The following is a 21,452-nucleotide window of genomic DNA, read 5'->3' on the forward strand; positions in this document are numbered from 1 at the left end:
ACAGATAAAACTCCATGTTCTATGGGCAGCATGGTGGCTCAGTGGTTAGCACTTCTGCCTTACAGCACTGGGGTCATGAGTTCAATTCCTGACCATGGCCTTATCTGTGAGGAGTTTGTATGTTCTTCCTGTGTTTGCGTGGGTTTCCTCCCACACTCCAAAAATATACCAGTAGGTTAATTGGCTGCTAACAAAATTGACCCTAGTCTGTCTCTGTCTGTCTGTGTGTGTGTATGTTAGGGAATTTAGACTGTAAGCCCCAATGGGGCAAGGACTGATGTGAGTGAGTTCTCTGTACAGTGCTGCGGAATGGTAATGATAATGATGTTCTCTATTTCCTACATGGTGCCCAAGTATACCTTTCTCCTCAATAATGCACGCAATATGAATGGTTTTGGGTCTGAATAGGGGTGTTAGCCCCGACCCATTTTTCCTCTACATGCTCCTATTTTAGAATTACATAAATAATGGGTCAGTAGCCTATTTTTTTTAATAAAATGTCAGATTATATATATGGGTTGACAAACCTGCAGACTACTGAATTGGTATGTTATAGGCTTCCTTGGGCTGCTAAGAGTATTGCTAATTCAATTAGAATTGAATCCCATTTGTGGCATGGTGGTTAGCATTGCAATCTCACTATACTGGAACAATGAATTTGATTCCAACTGTAAGCTTCAATAGGACAGGGACCAATGTTAATGATTCAATATTCTCTGGCTGGCTAGTATGGTGACACTTTGTAAGTAAATGATAAGTGGCCTAGTTAGCACTTCTGCCTCGCAGCACTGGGGTCATGAGTTCGATTCCCGATCATGGCCTTATCTGTGTGGAGTCTGTATGTTCTCCCTGTGTTTGCGTGGATTTCCTCCAGGTGCTCCGGTTTCCTCCCACACTCCAAAAACATACTGGTAGGTTAATTGTCTGCTATCAAAATTGACCCTAGTCTGTGCATCTGTCTGTCGGTCTGTCTCCCTGTCTGTCTGTCTGTCTATGTCTATATCTGTGTGTGAGTATGTGTCTATATTAGGGAATTTAGACTGTAAGCCCCAATGGGGCAGGGACTGATGTGAATGAGTTCTCTGTACAGCGCTGTGTAATTAGTGGCGCTATATAAATAAATGATGATGATGATAATAATAGAGTTAAGACATTACTGCTAAATGTCCCCAAGGTGTTATCAGTGAGTATTACATAGGAGCGCAGCATGTAATATCGGATACTTCCAGCAGAGGGAGCATGTCACTAATAAAACCTCCTTTGCACTGTGGTGCACCTGCCTAGCAACAGCTGAATATTTCTTGCTTGCAAATGTCAGTAACCCAGCACAATTTATGCATCAACATTTGCAATCAAATGTTTTATAAAAATTAAAGTGTTTTTTTTTTTTTGTCATTTAACTGTTGTAAATTTAACTGCATTATTTGTAAATATGTTTATTTTGCTTTTATAGTGTATAACAATATTGTAACAAAGTCACTCATACAGAAATACCAGTCTTTACTTTTGTAATTAGTGCATTTCTGCAACCTGCTAAATGAATGGATTTTGGAACATGTGGCGTCCACTACAACCCCTTATTAATTTGCTTAGAATTAATTATAGGTTACTTACAGGGTGTTAGACCTTGGTTCATTGGCTACAGTCACAAGAAGTGGACGGGTTACCTATAGATTAGGGGAGGTAGATAATCTGCGGTGCCCGAGTCAATTGATAGGCATTATTTATATGGATATTGCTTTCACTGTGCGTAGCCGATAGCGAGCAGAGGGATATATAGAATGAGCGGATATTTAAAACAATACACAGAAGCTTGAGGTCGAAATGTCAACTTTGCCTTGCAGAAAAATCAGCAAATAAGTTACTCTCCCTTTTCGCAGTGGAATAGAGCAAGTTCTGCCCAGCAACCCAGCCAGCAGAGGTTTGCAGCTGCACGTTCCACTGCCACAGCTGTTCATGGCTTTGCATTCATACCCCACACATTTCTGTTAGTGATTCCCCCCCATACATGGCTGCAGCATAAAAAAAATGTGCATTCTTCCTGTGTGGGCAATTGGACAAAAATCTATCCGAAAGGCACCTCCTGCCCAGCTGTCATGTCCCAGGCGGATGATTCCCTTCTTAGGCTGGGTGGGGAGTGGTTTGTTTGCTGCCTGAAATATTCCCTAGTTGGACTAGAGCCCTGTAGGCACAGGCCAAGCCAATATATCTCTCTTCTTACATTTCTGCAGCAATACTTAGCACTGCTGATTTTTGTGTGGTATGCTGGGCACAAGGCTCATCATCATCACCATCATTTATTTATATAGCGCCACTAATTCCACAGCGCTGTACAGAGAACTCATTCACATCAGTCCCTGCCCCATTGGAGCTTACAGTCAAAATTCCCTAACACACAGAGAGAGAGAGAGACTAGGGTCGATTTGATAGCAGTCAATTAACCTACCAGTATGTTTGTTGCAACGTGGGAGGAAACCAGAGCACCCGGAGGAAACCCACACAAACACGGGGAGAACATACAAATTCCTCACAGATAAGCCCATGGTCTTAAGGCACAATTTAGTTTCTATTCATGGATGTTACATCAAACCTGTAGTAAATGGATCAATGCTGCATTCACTGGACAGTGGAAACAGCTTAAGCCAATCTCAAAACGAGTATCTATTGGAACCCTTTATCTGGCTGCTCTTTAGCCAAACGCAAGATGGACGCCACTTCTGTTTTTAGTCTTGCTGGCTTATTAAAGCGGTGTTCAATATCCGGTGAATGCAGCACAGGACATGAAAGTAGTAAACCAATATTGAACCATCATGTCCTTATACGCTATGTCCTGTATTCTGTTTTCTTATAGTCATCATCACCATTTATTTATATAGCGCCACTAATTCCGCAGCGCTGTACAGAGAACTCACTCACATCAGTCCCTGCCCCATTGGGGCTTACAGTCTAAATTCCCTAACACTCACCACACACACAGAGACAGAGACTAGGGTCAATTTGTTAGCAGCCAATTAACCTACCAGTATGTTTTTGGAGTGTGGGAGGAAACTGGAGCACCTGGAGGAAACCCACGCAAACACGGGGAGAACATACAAACTCCTCACAGATAAGGCCATGGTCGGGAATTGAACTCATGACACCAGTGCTGTAAGGCAGAAGAGCTAACCACTACGCCACCATGCTGCCTATAGTACATATATGCATAGATTCCTCTCTCTATAGAGATCAGTGATGGCTATGCCTACCCCAGAGCATGTGTAATGAAATTGTAAGGAATAACGGAATGCTTGCAGTAAGAGTAATCATATTCTTCCAACCTCACATTACTTCAGACGGGTGTAATACGTGTTCACGATGCTGTAAACACCGACAGTGTTTACAGCAACATAAATAATCCGAATGTAAACACAGCGACATGTTAAAAACAGATTTACGTATACACAGACTCAGCACAGTTTCGATGTTAGGAGAGCCCAACACTTTAAAATTATGTCACTTTGAACCATGACTTGCATATTTAAAGCGGAAATGCAACAGACCCAACGTACGATCATGTAATGTAAGTACCCAAACCCTGATCCTGGTACGGTAAATTTCATACTTACATTACATAATACTACCCCGGGTCCGTTGCATTGCCGCTTTAAATATGCAAATCACAGTTTAAAGGGACATCATTTAAAAGTGTCGGGCTCTCCTCACATCGGAACTGTGCTGAGTCTGTGTATATGCAAGTCTGTTTTTAACATGGGTTTACATTCTGATTATTTATGTCGGTGCTTACAGTATCGCTACAGTGACTACCACCGCTTCAGACTACCTCTTTCCATATTTTGATGCAACATGGACTAAAATATATTTTGAGATTAAAATTGCATCTTACTAGGTCACAGATATTTCCTACATGAGGGTTACCTCTGGTGCAGTTTAGTTAATGTAGTTAAAGTATTCAAAACATTGCACCCCCCCCCCCCCCCCACACCTAAATAACCTTCACCAGTACAGTATATGTTTATGGAATGTACAGGCGGTTATGAAAACAACTCACTTAGGTATAGTTCATACTTGCCTACTTTTAGCAAGTAAATTCCGGGACAGGGGCGTGACATGGGGGCGGGACACTGCAAAACGCACCGCGAATCGCATCATTTTGGCGATGGAATTGTGGGATGCGGGAGAATTGTCTGCTCTCCCAGGAGTCCGTGAGACCGACCCGAATTTCGGGAGTGTCCCAGACATTCTGGGAGAGTTGGCAAGTATTGTGTAGTTTGTCCATTTTAAATGCCTCCTTCATATGTTTTACCCCCCCCCCCCCACACACAAAAAAAATATATAAATCATATAATATAATATAACTCACTTAATGCAATCCCCCTTTTTTTTTTTTTTTCAATGCAAAAAAGGCATCGCCAAAGTAGCAGACATTATAAAACAGAGAAATAAAACCACAAATCACACAAGAAAATGGCTTTTTAAACGCAATTTATTTCTACTCTTTAGTTCGTATTATACTTTCCATACGACTCACACTTGGAGAGTAATGTGTTACATACGGGTCTGTTGGTGACAATGTGCGTTTCAGACCCATCAGCATGAACAGAGAACACCATGCACAAAAGATGAATGATACTAACTGACAATTAAGAACTTGTAAAATCCAATGACATTTACTCATCACTCAGAACATGAACCAATAGGCTTTGGCCTTGCAGGAGTTACAATATTTTAGAACAATGCTGTTACACATGCTGTCCCAACGATTAACAAACAAAAACAAGACAACTGGGAGCCACCAACGTGATCACATTTGGTCCAGTAACAAAAAAAAAAAAAAAAATTTAAATCATGTGGACAGAAGAGTTTTTGAGGTAAACGGTAATAAAATAAAAAAAAAATCCTGGAATTTGGACAGGATGTGTCACGTACTCTAAGAATCTTGGCAGTAAAAAAAAAAAAAAAAAAATCTGAAATGGAATTCAGAAATCTTTGTCAATTGTCGTTTCCGACAAATTTGGATTTGGTTTTAGCAGCATGCAGGATCCAGCTAATTTGTTCTTCTGGGTAAGAGCGTTTAGCCAGCTTGCTGTGATACCTTTGATAAAAGACGTTTGTGCCATCTCAGCACCAAGACACAACTCACCCTACCCTTTGAGCAGCTCAAAACACCTCTCTGTGGTCTATTCAATGACAGGACTACAACAAACGAGCGAGTGACATACTGGTTTCCAAACAAACAAACCTCATCTAGAAAATAAGGTCATCATTAAGTGGTATACATTGTATCCTCTAAAGTAACATTCTATGAACAACCTTTGAATTTTCCAACAGGGGGGGCCATTTATAGACATGTCATTTTGTCACGTACATATTGGTTTGGACCAGAGGCTCTTTAGCTGTAGTTCCACAAACAGCTTGAACGCGACTGTAGAATAATCTAACCAATGGCAAAACTTCCCTAACAATTCTGTTATAACTATAAGCATGGCCTCGGGATCACACGACTCTCCGAATTCTAAAAGTTATTAAGGACTAACAACCAAGCCGGAGAGCTAAAGCGCAAGCTCCTCAGCCAAACAATATTTAAACGGCCTAACCAACGTCAAGGCAATATCAAACTTTGCAACGTCATGACAAACTTTGCAATCACATTCCAATGCAAATAAGATTTGATCATCTGAAACGTCTGTCATTTTTCTATTAAAACGTCAAACCAAAAGACTGACATTATAATCTAATCCCGGAGCCCAATGTGAATATACTTCCAACAGCCGTCACTACAGGCCTAAGTGACAATGGAGCACACTATACCTTGAATGTGACAAACCATCAGACATGAGGTATTGTGAAACAAAAACCTTATTTGTTTTTTTTTCTCTCTTTTTTTTTTTTTGGAATAGAGCAGTAATCACATTAAAATAAAATTGACCACGTACAAAATCTAAAAAAAAAACAACACATTGGAAGTTAACAATATAATTTTCTATGAGAAAATTGAATTCTAGAAAATGGCAGTATATATATGACATTACATAACAAAAAAGGACTACAACATAATAGCAGCAAAATAAAACAATTACATAGATACAGAAAAGCACTGTTATGTTTTTTTTTTCTTTTCAAACCATGCTGGGAACATAAAATCATAGCAGCTTTAATAAAACTGGAGATCACCCTCCTTTCTTTTTCATATTTTTCCTTTTTTTTTTTTTTGTTTTGTTTTTTTTCAGTTTGTTTTTACAATCAACACCATAAGGGCATTTTTTTCTCACATACGCAGATCAATCGATACATTCTCGTCCGTAAAGTCAACCGCTTCCCTTCAAAACGAGCATTTTTTTTGTTTGTTTTTATAAAATAATAATAAAAATAAAAAAATAATAAAAAGGTTTAGAGGTTCAATGTGCAAATTTTATATTTTTCTTTTTCGTGTGTTTTAGCCAAGAACAAAAATAAAATGTTGGGTGGGGAGGAGAGAAAGGGGGGGGAGGGGGGGGGGTTTAAACAATAAATTTCAAGTACACAATCTCCACAAATAAAATTTACAGTGCTTTGTATAGTGACAATGAATTATCAATGTCACGGGATCCCTAGTGTTTTTTTTCTTATCGTGATTCACTGCATCACCGGGTAGGAACCTCAAAAAAAAATTGATAAGGGAAATTGCATTATGTATGTTTTTTTTTTTAGTTTTTTTTTTTACAGGTGATACTGGCCTTGTGAGGATCTCTTGCAATAAATATTTATTTAGCCATAACGATAAATTATATAGTTTAGTGTTGAGAAAAGAAAAGGAGAAAAAGCTTCCATTTTAACATTAACTTGAGATAAAGCCTTAAATCAAACTTGCCCTTATGTGAACTTATAAAGTTAAAAAAAACAGCAGATTCCGAAGCACTTCCTAAGGTAAAGATAAAAGTGGATCCGGGTGCTGTATCAATGTAAATATTTCTAAACACATTTTTCTTTTACCTGGGCAGGTAAACTAGACAGTGGAAGTATTGTGTGGGCTGAGAATGCAACCAGTCACTTCGCTAGAATCTTTGTGCTTCAGTGAGGTCACTAGTTCCTAGTGAGCTGATTGGCTGCACTCTGATGAAGAGTGGTAATGCCTCTGTGATGTGATTGGTTCCCACCAAATATATGGAGTCAGCCCACAAAATACATGCCTCCACCACGTGTAGGCGCCGAATGCCCTTTAAACTACAACTCCCAGAATGCTCCGAGCTACAGCCTATGCCCAGTTCAGCTTAATAGTAGTAATCACTTGCCGTGCCGTTCAGGTTGCAAATGCCAACATCAACGTAATTCCAAACCATTCCATTTTTTTTTTTGTGTTGATTCCCACATATAACATATTTGTTAAAAACTTAAAAGGACCCAAAGTGCTTTGAAATGGAATGGTTTGAGAACATAAACACACAACTAGGCCTGTGGATTGATCGTGTCATGTTCGGGCTTGGGGCATTGGGGATGGGGCATAGGTTGGGGGGCGCGATGCCAGTTTTTATTTTAAACACAGAGGCAGCTAAAAAAAATAAAAAAATATCAACGATTATAAAAATATAATATATTACGTTCACTATGTCCTTATCTCTTTATAATAGAGTAAAATAAGGACATTAAACTAGGCCTTGAGACATTGCAAAAACTGGCACCCTACAAGCCGTATGCACAGACAATCCACAGCCATATATAATGATTAACATATAGTAATGCACTATACTAAGATATACTATTGTATGAGTTACATTAACCATTTATAAAGTGAAGAGGATATAAAACTAAGAGGTAAAATTACATGTATGGAGAATATAAAGTGACTACATGCAATAGCAAGCAAGGTTATAGAGATGCTTAGACTGCAAAAAGCAATAGGCGTTTTAAGAAAACAGAATAATTTTTGTAAAAACTTCTAACTAAAAGCCTCTTCTACGTTACAAATGGCCGTTTACACATAAGGAACCAAATTTAGTACCTCCCCTTGAGACATCCGTCTTGTGTTAAAGTCTATTTTTTACAACATACAGACATAAACACTTGAATATAAAACTAGCTGATTATTGTCTTATAAAAATCCACTTTTTTTCTAGCACAAACCCACCAAGGCTTCTGCAAATACTATTTTCTCTTTTTGATTTTTTTCTAGAGAGTTTTTTTTTTTGGGCTATTATTTTAGGTCACAGGTATATAGGAGCAAAAAGCGAGATTTCCTTCCCGCTGATATTCATCCATAGGTTTGGCTGTGTCGAGAGAAGAGTGTGGAAGAAGTTCGTTCCCAGGAGACTTGTGTCCACACTTCCCGTTCTATGGCAAGAAAAAAAAAAAAAAAGTCGCCAATAAGTCACTAATCGATCAATGCAATCCGCGATTAGATGTTCACATCCCTGACGTCGGTTGGGGTGCAGGAAATGTCAGTTTCATCCCCCACGGACTTTGTGTCAGAGATATTGAGCTGTTGGGTTGCGTGGCGTAAACTGGACACTAGAAGCAACTCAATCTGTTCTTGGCAGGCCCGTAAACAGTCCTAAGGAGGGAAAAAAAGAAGCCATTAATGGACAATCTGTAGTGACATCATATTTATGGCTTCAGCATACCCAATGACGCAAAAGGTGAAATTATTCTACATGCATAAGCCAACAGATCTGCCCAAGCAATTGCATAAGTCTTCTAGCTCTACGGGTTACACTACACCAACGATTTGCCGGCTGCAACAAATCCTTAAGGACAATTGCATATTCTGTAACGTGGAGTTGTATTGGAGAAGGACACTCGCTTTTCTTTGCAAAAGGCTTCAGTGCGTCAAAACTGGAATATTATAACTTTATGGGCCTGATTCATTAAGGAATTTAGGCAAGAATTTGAGTAAGTTTTGTGGACAAAACCATGTTACAATGCAAGGGGTGTAAATTATTTTGCACATAAGTTAAATACTGGCTGTTTTTTCATGTAGCACACAAATACTTGATAGCTTATTTGTACATTGAAATTTAAAGAAGATATTTGTGTTACCTGAAAAAACAGTATTTAAGTTATATGCAAAATAATAAACTAATTTACCCCCCTTGCATTGTGACATGGTTTTGAACAGAAAACTTACTCAAATTCTTGCCTAAGTTCCTTAATAAATCAGGCCCTATATTTCCAGAAATGCTCATTAACATATATAAGCATGAATCACTATGCAAAGACAATCTTAGTTCATTGAGTTTTCAGATTAGGAACACGCCCTCTAAACGGCTGGGTGGAAAATGCTAGAATATCACACAAACAAAATGGCCCTTTTCAATGCTCCTCTGTCAATGTCAACTTAGGAACAGGTCATTTCCGATCCCTAACAGCTTCATAGGAAGACGGGGGGGGAATATTCAGCAGTAAAGGTAGATTTATCAAACTTTCTAGAACAGTGTTGGCTAACCTGTGACACTCCAGGTGTTGTGAAACTACAAGCCCTAGCATGCTTTGCCAGCTATCAGCTAGTTATCTACTGGCAGAGGATGCTGGGACTTGTAGTTTCACAACACCTGGAGTGTCACAGGTTAGCCATCACTGTTCTAGAAGATGACTAGAAGAGGAAAAGTGGAGGTGATGCAAATAGCAACCAATCAGATTCCAGCTGTCATTTATCTAGTACTTTCCAGAAAATGATAGCTAGACTCTGATTGGTTGCTAATGGCAACAGCTTAACTTTTCCTTTTAAGGTTTAATAAATCTCAATTCATGTTTTGTAGCTGTAACATTATTCTGAGACGGGCTTATTGGCTTGCTGCAGACATGTCACTAGTCGTTAGTACACGGGTTGCATTCTCATGGATAATAGCTCAGCCTACAAGATGGCTGCCTCCAGCGTAAAGGTGACAGATACACTTCAATAAGGATCAAAAATTTTCCATATTAGATTATTAATTCCCAAGATTCCCAGAAAGAAGACAAATTGGTCAGAGCATCCAGCAACGTACGTGGTAACTAAGCGATCACTTCAACACACAGCCCAATATAAGTGTCGGTCTAGTGACACCTCTGCAGTCCCCCCTACTTATGAGATCACTGTGGTCTGCAGGGAAATGGTGAAGGAAGAAGAGCGCTGCATCCACCCACACGGCTCCTCCCACTCTCAGTAAGTGACGGGGGGGGGTTATTTTTAACTAATGTTGCAAGTAGTACACAAATGAGCCTAAATGGTATTTACAAAGGACGGTGAACGATGACGGGCTGAACGGATAACACTGTTAATGTGGAAAAACCGACCTCAGTTCTCAGAAAGAGGAAAGCAGATTCTGTTGTTTTTTATCTTAAATGCTTATTGATCAGCGTTCATCAATGTGTCGGCTTGTGTTATTGATTAACTTGTTCTTGTTGGAGTGGGTCGCCCCTTCCCAGTTCTGACAGCGGACATCTGCCGGTGAGTTTTTTTTTTTAAATTAATTCTTTGTGCTACAAGTTATTTATTCTACGTGGAGCTACGATACATCCACTGCAACGTAGTAAAGCATTTAGCACTAGAAAGCTTTATCCGGTCAACTCCTTTTCTTTTAGTCACAGAGAACTTCTCATTGGCTATTGTTAGAGATTATTACAGAATTGTCTGGAAATTAATGTATTTTTGTATTAATGTAGTAGGGGCCCATAGGTGCTCTCCCCTTTACTAGGACGTCTCTGCCACTGTAACCACTATGTTTCTCTTTATTGGAGCTAGGCGTTGTTGGAGAACAAACCTAACGGGAGACAACAGGGTGTCCTGTTACGGATCACTGCCATCCAGCCTCTGTTGTACTCTTCCCCCTGGTCCTCATAGTTACAAATGTGAATATTGCACAATACCGTAGGAAGATTTCTTCCTTCCAAATCATCACAAATACCAGATACTGTAAATCTAAATTAGACCATTAAAATAGCCTTAAACAGGGTCCCTCGATTCATGCTAATGAGAAACGGGCAAGCCTCTAATTTAGAGGCCGCCATGCCACCAGGCTGTGGTTTATGGAAATGTTAACATCCCGAGAAATTCCATGGTATGGAAAACATCACGCTGAGTCCTAGAGAGATTTAACTTTACTCCAAATCAGCAAAAGGGTTTCCTCTACATATGGTTTTGGACAAGCGCAGGCTTAACAGTGAGATCAGCTAGAAAAAGAAAATAGCCATCCCCTTTGTATCTATTAAACATGAATAAAAATATAAAGAAACACACACACACACACACAAAACAAGTAGGCAGATGTAGTAATCTATTGTAATCCCAACAACAGTCCACGAAATGTGGTCCATCAATCTATTAGCCACATGGACGTCAATGCAACGTAGGATTTGCGATCCTTGCACCCCATTTGTCCATCAGTTTAATCCTGAACTCCTTTTGAGCAGAGCTTTATAAAACACAGTAGTATATAAACGTTACTTACCGGGTCACATTTGATGACTTGTGATAAAAAGTGAGTGAGGCTTTGGGGGGAAAGGACGCTGCCCGTGTTATCCAAATTTAGACCTTGTATGGCGGCTGCTACGCTTCCAGCTGCGATCATTGATGGGGGGTTCGATATAAACTTTACATCTGCAATAAAGGAGAGATGAGAAGGGTTAGGTTCACGCAAGGTTTGTTGCCAGATAATCCACAAGCTGCTAGTTACATTACTAATCTAAGCTAAGAAACTTAATGGCGCTCTCGCCAGGATCCGGTTCCGTCACATTTTTATTAAGTAGTTATTATTACTCTCAGCACTAACTATATTATTATAGGCGCAGAAAGAGGACGTTGAATTTTAAAAGTCCCAAGACAGATCAATATGTAGATTCATTCCATGTAAATCGTAACATTTTTCTAATTTGAAAGTACCGTAAGTCGGTTTGACCGAATGTTAAGCTAAAGAGCCATAAGTCAGATGCGAAATTGTGTTATTATATTTATATACAGAAAAAGCGTCCTAACACATCAAACACTGTCCCCTGACGGTGCCTCTTACACTGAGTACAGTAAGAGTCGGTGCACTTTCCTGTAACACAATCAAGAAACGTTCGTTTATTTGCACAAAAGAATGCACTCTGGTCGGCTTTTCAAAGTGACCTGGTAATGCTCCCGGGCATATCACAGCCATGGCTCTCAGGATTAAGGGGCTGGATTGTCTCTGGGGGGATCCCAGATTGAGAACCAGCAGTTTGCAATAAATATCTGGACGCTTTTACAAATCGGCAATTTGCCTATTCTGACCATGGTCACACCTTAGAAATCCTTTGTCACCGTCTAGCTGCCAGTCACTGGCTGCCATCCATCACAACAACATAGGCCCAGAGAAATGTGCCAGAGCTAAGTGGCTCTTGGGCTGCATTTTGATGTCACACAATGGTGCCAGGACCCCATCCAGGCTGCATTGCTGTAGGTCTACACAAAGCCGGTCTCGTGTTTTTCCTGGACAGGCCGGATTGCCCAATTCAGCGTCCGCGCCGTTCTCTCAGGAACAATCCACATCTCTAAAGCTATTCTCTCTAACTTCAGCCACACAAAACATCTTTACCCTTCAGTCTAGGGGCAGCAGCTTGTGAGTAGAAAAGTAATTACATTTATCCATTTCTGAGACCCAACAATGCAAGAAAAAAAATTGCATGCAACATTTCTGTAATCACAGGAATTAAAATGACTTTACAGCTGCCAGTCAGTTTCCACATCATATTATTGTTCTCTGTTCTGAGAGCAGCAACGTGTTCCCTGCTTTAGTGGAGCTTACAGTCTACCGCGTATTAGTTAGAAGACAATAAGCCTACCAGTCTGTTTTTGGACTGTAGGAGGAAATCTGACCGCCCAGAGGAAACCCACATGGGGAGAACTACAATCTCACAGAGCCCAGGGGGTAAATGTATCAATATGCGGGTTCTTCAACACCCGCGTGTTCAGCCTCTTCCGCGATTAAATTTCAAGCGGCGCTGCATTGTAAAGGGTTAACTTCCCTTTACAATGCAGCGCCGCTTGAAATTTAATCGCGGAAGAGGCTGAACACGCGGGTGTTGAGGAACCCGCATATTGATACATTTACCCCCAGGTCAGATTTGAACTCTGGTGCTTATCGGCAGCAATGTTAACCACTGTGCCGTCACCTACTCTGGTCTAAGGCGACTGTTTATAATCATTTGCAAGATGTGTTTTCATCATAGGGCTCTCCTTTGGTTCTCTCATAATGTCCATAAAACAATGAGCATATAGATACACACTTCCCCCAAACACTTTCATCATCAATATATATATATATATATACCAATTCCGCAGTCCCTGCCCCATTGGAGCTTACAATCTAACTCCCCTAATATACACACACACACAGACCAAGAGAGACTAAGGGCAATTTAGTAGCAGCCAATAAACCTACTAGTATGTTTTTGGAGTGTGGGAGGAAACCGGAGCACCCGGAGGAAACCCATGCAAACACAGGAAGAACATACAAACTCCACACAGATAAGGCCACGGTCGGGAATTGAACTCATGACCCCAGTGCTGTGAGGCAGAAGTGCTAACCACTGAGCCACCGAATTGCATTTTGCACAGCCCTGGGACACCCCGGAGCCCATCACCTGACACGTGAGAGGATTCCATAGACCCATCCTGGGCAGGACTGTTTGCAAAGTCATTTCTGATGTTTGTTTTAGGAACCTAGGCTAAAAAAATTAGCTGATGACACAAAGCAATGACGGATTCTCTCTCTGTTACGTGCCAATTGCTGTTCCTTTAAGTGCTTTGATAAAATTGTCAGCTTCATTATTCACTGGTACTCGCAAAGTGAACTGCACACAGTGGAGGCAACGTCAGCCTATCAATTGGCTTGTACCTCATTTGTGTCACTAGCTCCTAGTGAATTGATAGGCTGATATTCTCATGAAGATCAGCCCAGAAAATGGCTGCCTCCAGTTTGCATGTGACAGGAAATATAATATTCTAGAAGCAATTTTTTTTTTTTGGACAAAAAAACCATCCTTGTCCGTTTTTCATACCTCGCTTTGGAGGTGAGTGAGATGATCATAGAGATAATGGAATTGGTTATCAAATGGCCAGAGTAAATGCATCATCTTATCCCTGCCCAACCTGCCCACTGAGCCAGGGCTTGATGCTGCTATTTGAGTCTTAACATTCCAGGAGAGTATAATACACAGACCACTCCTTTTCAAAATTTCTAATTGACTTCCCTTTTGGATATATGGCTACATCCTCTCACCTGCACATTTAGGCGTTAAATAATATGATACAGAAACATCTATAATGTCAGCAAAAACATTGCTTCCTAAAAGAAAATATACAAAACAAACCTTTTGCAACATTTGTACCGAGTTGTAATATCGTATGTGCCCAAGTGCAGGGAGTACCAGCGTTCTGCTTAGTCACGGAAAATTATTATTTTTAAAAAGATAAAAAGGAGTTTCTCTCTTTTTAGCCACTAAAAAAATGATTATCCCAAAAAATCAAAATAATCTTTAACTAAATAAACTAGTAAACAAAATAAGAAGTAGCCAGAACACAGAGAGAAGATGAATGGTTTTTAGAACGCCAGAAAAGCCACATGTACAAGTTTTTGTTACATTCTGCAGAGGATAATCTGTGGCAGAGGCCACTAATTTCAGCATATTACTCAAGGGGCCCCCAGCTCGGCAATTGGAGTGTGTCAGTATTGTCAGCCCCCATTGCTTCATCGTGCGCTATTGAACACTCGGGAACAAGAGAGAAGCGGTTAGATGAATTAAACCTGACACGGGCACAAAAGACCAGAGGCCTCCACACATCCTTAGGCAGCCTATCTGAGACTTCATCCAAAAAGAATAAACACGTTCGGCGTTGTTGAAGAATAGAGTGCCAACCACCATGAAGGAACACAAAGCAGCACACAGGCTGTGCAACGCTAAGAGAGGGGGGTGGCGGGGGGGAATCCCCATTCTACTGAGCAGAGCCCCCCTCTCCTGGAAAAAAGAGTCATTCCGTCTGTCTGGGGGCTATGAATGAAAATCTTTTCAAGCAGTCAAATCAAACTTCAGGATATCAATCACTGCAGAAAGAGGCAACAGGCAGCCACTGGCCATAACTCACTATGAAGGTGTGTGCGCTCCACGCCGCTTCCCGCGTTTGTTTAGAAAGCGAGCGGGACACAATCAATGATTCTTTATTATGTGAGAGCAGACTTCAATGAAAGGTTAAAGATTCTACATTTTAGTGGCGCATGCCAAGAAAAGAGGGGGGGGGGTCCTATTCATCCGACACCAGTCTGTTTCCCGCCCTGCGACTAGGGTTCACTTCTGTCTGCTGATAATAGGATGCACTCAGGCATCCACAATGAAACCGAGAACTTGGTAACTCCCGTAGAAGAAAATAGTTGCAGCGGTGTTTGGAAATATCTTATTGTGGAGATTCTAAGCTAAACTTCTGGCATCTGGATAAAAAAGGAAGGGCGTGACCACCAGGGCAGCAGCTGCCACGGGTCCCCAGCAGCTGAGAGGGGGCCCCGTCAGGGCCCCCTTAGCTGTCGGATTTTGTGTAGCTGCCAACTGTGCTGCTGGGGGGCCCTGCACCCCTGTGCATTGTTCACCATCATTAGGGAGCTTAATGAGCTCCCTGCAGTGTGACCATTGACACCGCACAAGGGATTTGAAGCCCCAGAATGCTTTGCGCTGTTGCTAAGATTCTGAGGCTCCAAAATTAAATTCTGTTCAGAGGGAAAGGAAACGTTGAGCCCACCCGACAAGGTAAGGGGAAGGGAGTGGAGGGGGGGTCCTGGATCTTGGGGCCCCTTTAAAATGCTTTGCTATGGGGCCTCCGATGTTCTATAGTCACCCCCTGGATAAAACGACGTTATTTTGATTAAAAAAAAAAAAAAAAAAAGGTTAATATTTAATATAAGTTTAATATATTTAATATTTCGTTCTTACAACAAAATTGTAGGACAGTAAAAACTGTTGCAACGGATACTCCTAAATTGCTATGATAAAATGACATTGCCTATGAAGATTTTAGCCAACATTAAAAAGTCAGGGTTATGGCAATGAGGTTATAGGTAAACAAGGGGAGCAAAATATAGAAATACAACATATATATTTCAAGTGGAGGGCACTGCTTTTCAAGCTGAACGCATAAAAGTAATACCAGGTTAAAACTACACCTGTCACAAGTAAAATGGGACAGTGTTAAAAACAGTTGATAGATTTACTAAACATTCTAAAAAGAAAAAGTGGAGGTGTTGCCCATAGCAACCAATCAGATTCTAGCTATCAGTTAACTAGTACATTCTAGAACATGATAGCTAGAAGCTGAATGGTTGCTATGGGCAACAGCTCAACTGTTCCTTTTTTAGAATGTTTAGTAAATATACCCCTTAGATACAAACTGATTGGCAGAGTTAGGATCTGGTATCTACAACAGCCTTGCACAGCAGCCAGACCTCATTTGATATTTTTTGCTCACCACCGTTCACAGCATTACGGAAAACTAGACGTAACCTATATAGTCGTGATGCTAATTATTGCTTCAAAGTCAATCACAAACTCCCCACTGTCGAAAACAGATAAACCTCTCTTGCCTCCTGACAGCCGAGAGACAAAATCACTCCCCATTATTATTCACAATGTCATGTAATGCAAGAACAGCAATATAAAAAAAATAATGTATCACTGCACAATAAAGACATTACAATCAGTGGAGCAAGAAATGGGCAGGGACAGTGTTCTTGTAAGAAATTATTGTCAGGAACGGAGCTCATTTAAAATTTGCAAAATGTACATAATGGATCGTGTGTTTATTCTTTTTGATATTTTATATAATCTGTTCTGCAGGACACATATCTATGTGCACAGTGGTCATTATGAAAGGCCTCCGGGAGGGTAGTAAACATTAGTGCATACTTAGTCTATCCATTGTGGAACCAAGAGCCCCAGCATGGTCTGACAGTTGGAAGGAAACTGATATAACTCAGTATTTTCACAATCCTTTCTTTTCTAGACACACAAGCGTCCATTATGGACTGCTACAAAATGCTGACATACAAAGAGCTCTTCTACAGAAATCCGATGATTGTTTTAGCCAGTTTCCCGTGACCTGAGGGAGGGACAGGAAAAACCATGACAGCGTATGCACCTTAGCCTTAAACAACAGCCAAACAGATCAAAGTACCGGAATCTTAACAAGCCGGCAACCTTTGAACCGCCTCTGCCTTCAGCAGGTTCACTGGTCAGAGCAGAACAGAAAACAGGTCACACAGTCAGGGCGAGGCAGGAGACCAGCGTGTCCCCAAAAGACTGCAAAGCCGCGGCACTGAGGGGGTTAACAAACACACAAGTAGAACCTAAACTGCCTTGCTCCTGGTCAGACCCATCCGACAACCTGGAAGTGACATGCTGATTTGGCACCTACAGAATACCAAAAAACGTGTTCTGTGACATTCCAAGGGGATACAACCACACTGCACATAGATCATTAACAGAGGGGACAGCATGGGGTAACACTAAAGACTTAGACTGGGGTGACAGTTTTAAACACACGGTACCGGCCACTAGAGGCAGGGCATGTAGGCTATGTGGATCATGTGCTATTCACGTATTGCTCATGACAACAAACGGACAGGTTACGGTGTATACAGATTGCACCAGGTGACAATTGAAGCAGCTGTAGGTCCTTCTGTAGCTTGCATAGAACCGTTTATTAAATCGTGTACCAGCCAGCGGGGTATAGGTCTGGAAAGAACAGCCTGATTTTCAATTCTGCCATCTGCAATATTATGTAATAAACTAAAAGCAATTACTGATAACACAACTAGTATGTCCTTCTAGGTAAAGCTTAATCAGAACAGCTGAGAGCCAAAACATCGCTTAATATGTAATATATACAAGGCAGAACTTTCCACCCCCCAAACGTGCCTCTAGCATACGGCACAAAGTATTAGATGTGCGTCTAGCGAGGAGCTCGGGGGGGTAGACGTCAGCAGTAGGTGTCTATTTCACCAACACTAGGGGTGTGTGACTGCTCAGAGTCTCACCACCAGCACACAATGATATGCTGGACTGGAATGATAACTCAGTAATTGCTGGTAAGTATTCAATACCTCGTCTATGCAAGACACAATGTGTGGTTTCTATGTCAAATAGATCCAATTAAATAAAGCAGCGGGACTATCAGTAAACCAGCACAGTCATTCCGCCACTCGCAAACTGTTTATGCCAGCACAGTGTACACGCGTGATCTTAATTCCAAGCAAGCCTAGGCTTCAACAAAATGTCTTCGCTTACGTTCAGGGTCGAACATAACTCTGGTTTAGCGTTTAAGGCATTTGCTTTATACTGCTGACTAAACTTACCTTTTACAGCACAATTTTTTGTTTGTTTACCCCAAAGCCAGTAATCCGCATTGTAACATGATGGGGGATAAGTGCACAATAGACTCTCTGCATTTACAGTAAGAGTGGTTACAGTAGGGTGGGCATCAATCAGGGGGGGATTTCCAAAGCACCCCTACCTGTCGCGCAGAGAGCCACAAAAGTCTGGGCGTGTTTGCGGATGATCTGCTTGGTGTCCTCGGTCAGTTCTATTTTGTTAAGAAAATGTTCAATAAAGTCGTGAGGGGTGACTGAAGCCATGTCCCACTTCAACTTGTTCAGAATGAACAGCTCCATGATCTGTTGGGAGAGAAGACGGAGACACAAACAAGATAAGAATCAGCTACAGGCATAAAACATACAAGACCTTAACGAGATCCAGAGCCAAGGTGAGAGGTACACAGATTAATAGGACATGCATGCCGATATCGTTATAGTTTCTTTTTGCAGAGTAAGGACTTGGTATAACAATTACATAGGCTACCATATAACGTTTACAGCAATTGCCCATGCAAAAAACAGGACTATAAAAAAAAAACCTATAAACCATCATACAAGGCTCCGGTGTTTTTTTTTTTTTTTAATGGTCACTGTGCAAATAAAACCTGGAGTTATACTCTCTGATAGTGTTTATTACTTTCTGATCAGAGTGCATAACTATTTAAAGTAGTTTATTATCTAAAATAATATTTGCATTGTTCTCCCAATCACCACAACCCAATCTCTAAATCCCGGAGTCATTAAAACAATTGCTATCAGATTGGAGAGCAAATCTAAGAAGCTGGCTGCTGTGGAACTACAAGTCCCAGCATACTGGAGTGGGAAGCACCACAAGAGCTGGTAAGCCACAAATTGCCCGTGCAGACCAGCTTGCCTACAATGGATCATACCAAAAGCAAGTTCATCATTACTCCACTTGGGGGCGCCAAAGCCTAAGAAAATACCACTGCATGTGGCAAAAGCGTGGTGTTCCTAGCTTACATTGTTCATAATTCCATATGAAATTGCATTATATGGACGGGGTTTTCTTTTCTTTTTTTTTTAATTCCCAAACTTTCTTAATTTGCATAAGGAATTGTGAGCCAGCATATGATGGCATAATGCTGTTTACCGGTGACCCAGAGAGATTTATCTCCAAATCAAGACAGAGAATAAAAAAAAGCAAACACCAAATGCCCCAATTTGCACAAAGGGCCAACAAACAGATGTGCAGCCTGTGATTGACTCCCCTATGTACATTAAACAGGAAATTACCAGTAACTCCTCTGGTCTGATGGAATTATCTGTGTAAATACAAAGTTTTTCTGCAGTTAAAGGGATGGTCTCCTTCATTTTGGATGCCAGGAACATGCACGTTGCCCCCAGGAGTTGCAATCTGTTTTTCTTGATTTTTTCCACGGACAGAAATCTATCCAAATAGTTCATAGCAAGTGGGAAAACTTCCTCTTCGCACTTCTGTTCCTCGCAGACCTTGGGAGACAAGTTACAATGTGTTATATTGTGTTCCAAACAACAACAACTGCACATAAAAGGATAGTTATACCAATGCACACACAGATGAGTAACAGCAAAAGCTGTATAGGGCAGTAAAGGACTCTATAGCTCAGGCAACCTGTGGTTTGCCAGCTGTTGTGGGAGATCCAGCAAGAGACAAACTACATCATGGCAGGGCATTCTGAGACTTGTAGTTCCAGCCTACCTAAGCATGCAATATACAGAATAGAATGCAATCACTTTAAAGGGCAAAATAGTATGTTTAAAAATAATGTAACAATTATTGCACAAACTTTCTGCACACTGCAATCACTTTATAGGAAATAAAAGTGCATACGATTAAAATCAAAATGTATGAAAAGTTGTAAGTGTGAGTAACTGCGGGATAATTAGCAATACAGCACCCGTGCCCATCCACCCTCCACATAGGGAAAGAAGCTGGTGAGGGGCCAGAAATTGGGGTTCTGGGGGGGGCACGGATTCTGGTGGGGGTGCAAGTCCAGGAATTAAATGAATCCTCTCCCCCCAGACTAATTACTGTCAGGAAGATTAAACGTGGCGAGGCAGGACCTGTAGACGTGTACAGGCCATTTATTGGTGAATGACACCTGAAGAAAGGGCAGAGAGGTGACCACCCCCCAAACGGCAGCTAAGGAGGCTGATAGAGCTAGAAGGCGAATTTGGGACTGCAGAGCCCACACAATGTGACTTGTGCCCCCCACATGGCGTCTGGTTCTCCTTCATTAAGGTGGGAGAGAGTGATCAGATTGCATTGTCCATCAGATCCAGTAGGACTGTGCAGGGTGGGGGTTACAGGATTTGGGGGGCTGCCACCCACCCATAGAGGATAAGACCCCCAGGTTGTGGTGCTGGGGAACTTTTGTTGCATGGAAATGAATAAAATTGGGGCTAGGAGCCGTGTTAGGTCTTATAGTCGCTGCAGACGGGTTTATTGGGGTGTAGAAGGGGTATTGGGGGGCACATGGGTGGGCAGCACTGCTGGTGATCGGAGATCCACCAACCTCCAGCATCCATGTGGCCACGATCTTCCGCATGTAGGGCATGATCTCCTTCTGCACACACTTGAAGTAGCTGACGGACGGGCAGCAGTTCTCCTCCGCCTTCAGCATGGTCTGCAGCACCCGCTCGGTCAGCAGGTTCCTGTCCAGATGGGCTCTCCTGATGGTGTCCACCTCGCAGCACATCAGCTCCATCTCTGGGTCCGGCTTTGTGTGCTCCTTCCCTGCAGGAGCCCTGTGTGTGTGTCTCCCCGAGCCCCGGAGCACAGTGATGTTGTCAGAGGAGATGAAAGAGGGAATGAGAGAAAGAGGAGCCGGGGCCAGGCACAGCTTAAACATGGCCCATAGTCCGTCCTCCTCAACAATGAGTCCGGCCTGGGGGAGGAGGCACAACAGGAACAGTCTAATTGAGATATTCCCCAGTGTGAGACAAAGCATGTGAGCAGCACTGCATATAGTGACTATGGTACAGTACACAGTGAGCACTGCATATAGTGACTATGGTACAGTACAGAGTGAGCACTGCTTATAGTGACTATGGTACAGTACAGAGTGAGCACTGCATATAGTGACTATGGTACAGTACAGAGTGAGCACTGCTTATAGTGACTAT

At 41.6% G+C, this 21,452-nt stretch overlaps 1 protein-coding gene across 1 annotated transcript; it reads right to left on the reverse strand.

Annotated features, from left to right (window-relative positions):
- Positions 1-4,465: 4,465 nt before the first annotated feature.
- Positions 4,466-21,186, reverse strand: CCND1 (cyclin D1). The gene is made up of 5 exons (XM_075188293.1): positions 20,843-21,186; positions 19,581-19,796; positions 18,467-18,626; positions 11,400-11,548; positions 4,466-8,524 (listed from the first exon to the last, which is right to left on the reverse strand). Exons 1-5 carry the CDS (start codon positions 21,176-21,178, stop codon positions 8,369-8,371), a joined length of 1,017 nt encoding a protein of 338 aa, XP_075044394.1. The 5' UTR covers positions 21,179-21,186; the 3' UTR covers positions 4,466-8,368.
- Between the last annotated feature and the right edge of the window lie 266 nt (positions 21,187-21,452).

The sequence above is a fragment of the Mixophyes fleayi genome, chromosome 10 (assembly GCF_038048845.1).
Source record: "Mixophyes fleayi isolate aMixFle1 chromosome 10, aMixFle1.hap1, whole genome shotgun sequence".
NCBI lineage: Eukaryota > Metazoa > Chordata > Amphibia > Anura > Limnodynastidae > Mixophyes > Mixophyes fleayi.

Excerpts from the sequence above, each read along its gene's own strand:
- CCND1 (XM_075188293.1), bottom strand. The coding sequence starts at position 21,178 with ATGTTTAAGCTGTGCCTGGCCCCGGCTCCTCTTTCTCTCATTCCCTCT. Across the intron at positions 11,549-18,466 it reads TGTGGCTCTCTGCGCGACAG|ATGTAAAGTTTATATCGAAC; the intron begins GTAGGGGTGCTT and ends CCTTTATTGCAG. Across the intron at positions 8,525-11,399 it reads AAGTCATCAAATGTGACCCG|GACTGTTTACGGGCCTGCCA; the intron begins GTAAGTAACGTT and ends TTCCCTCCTTAG.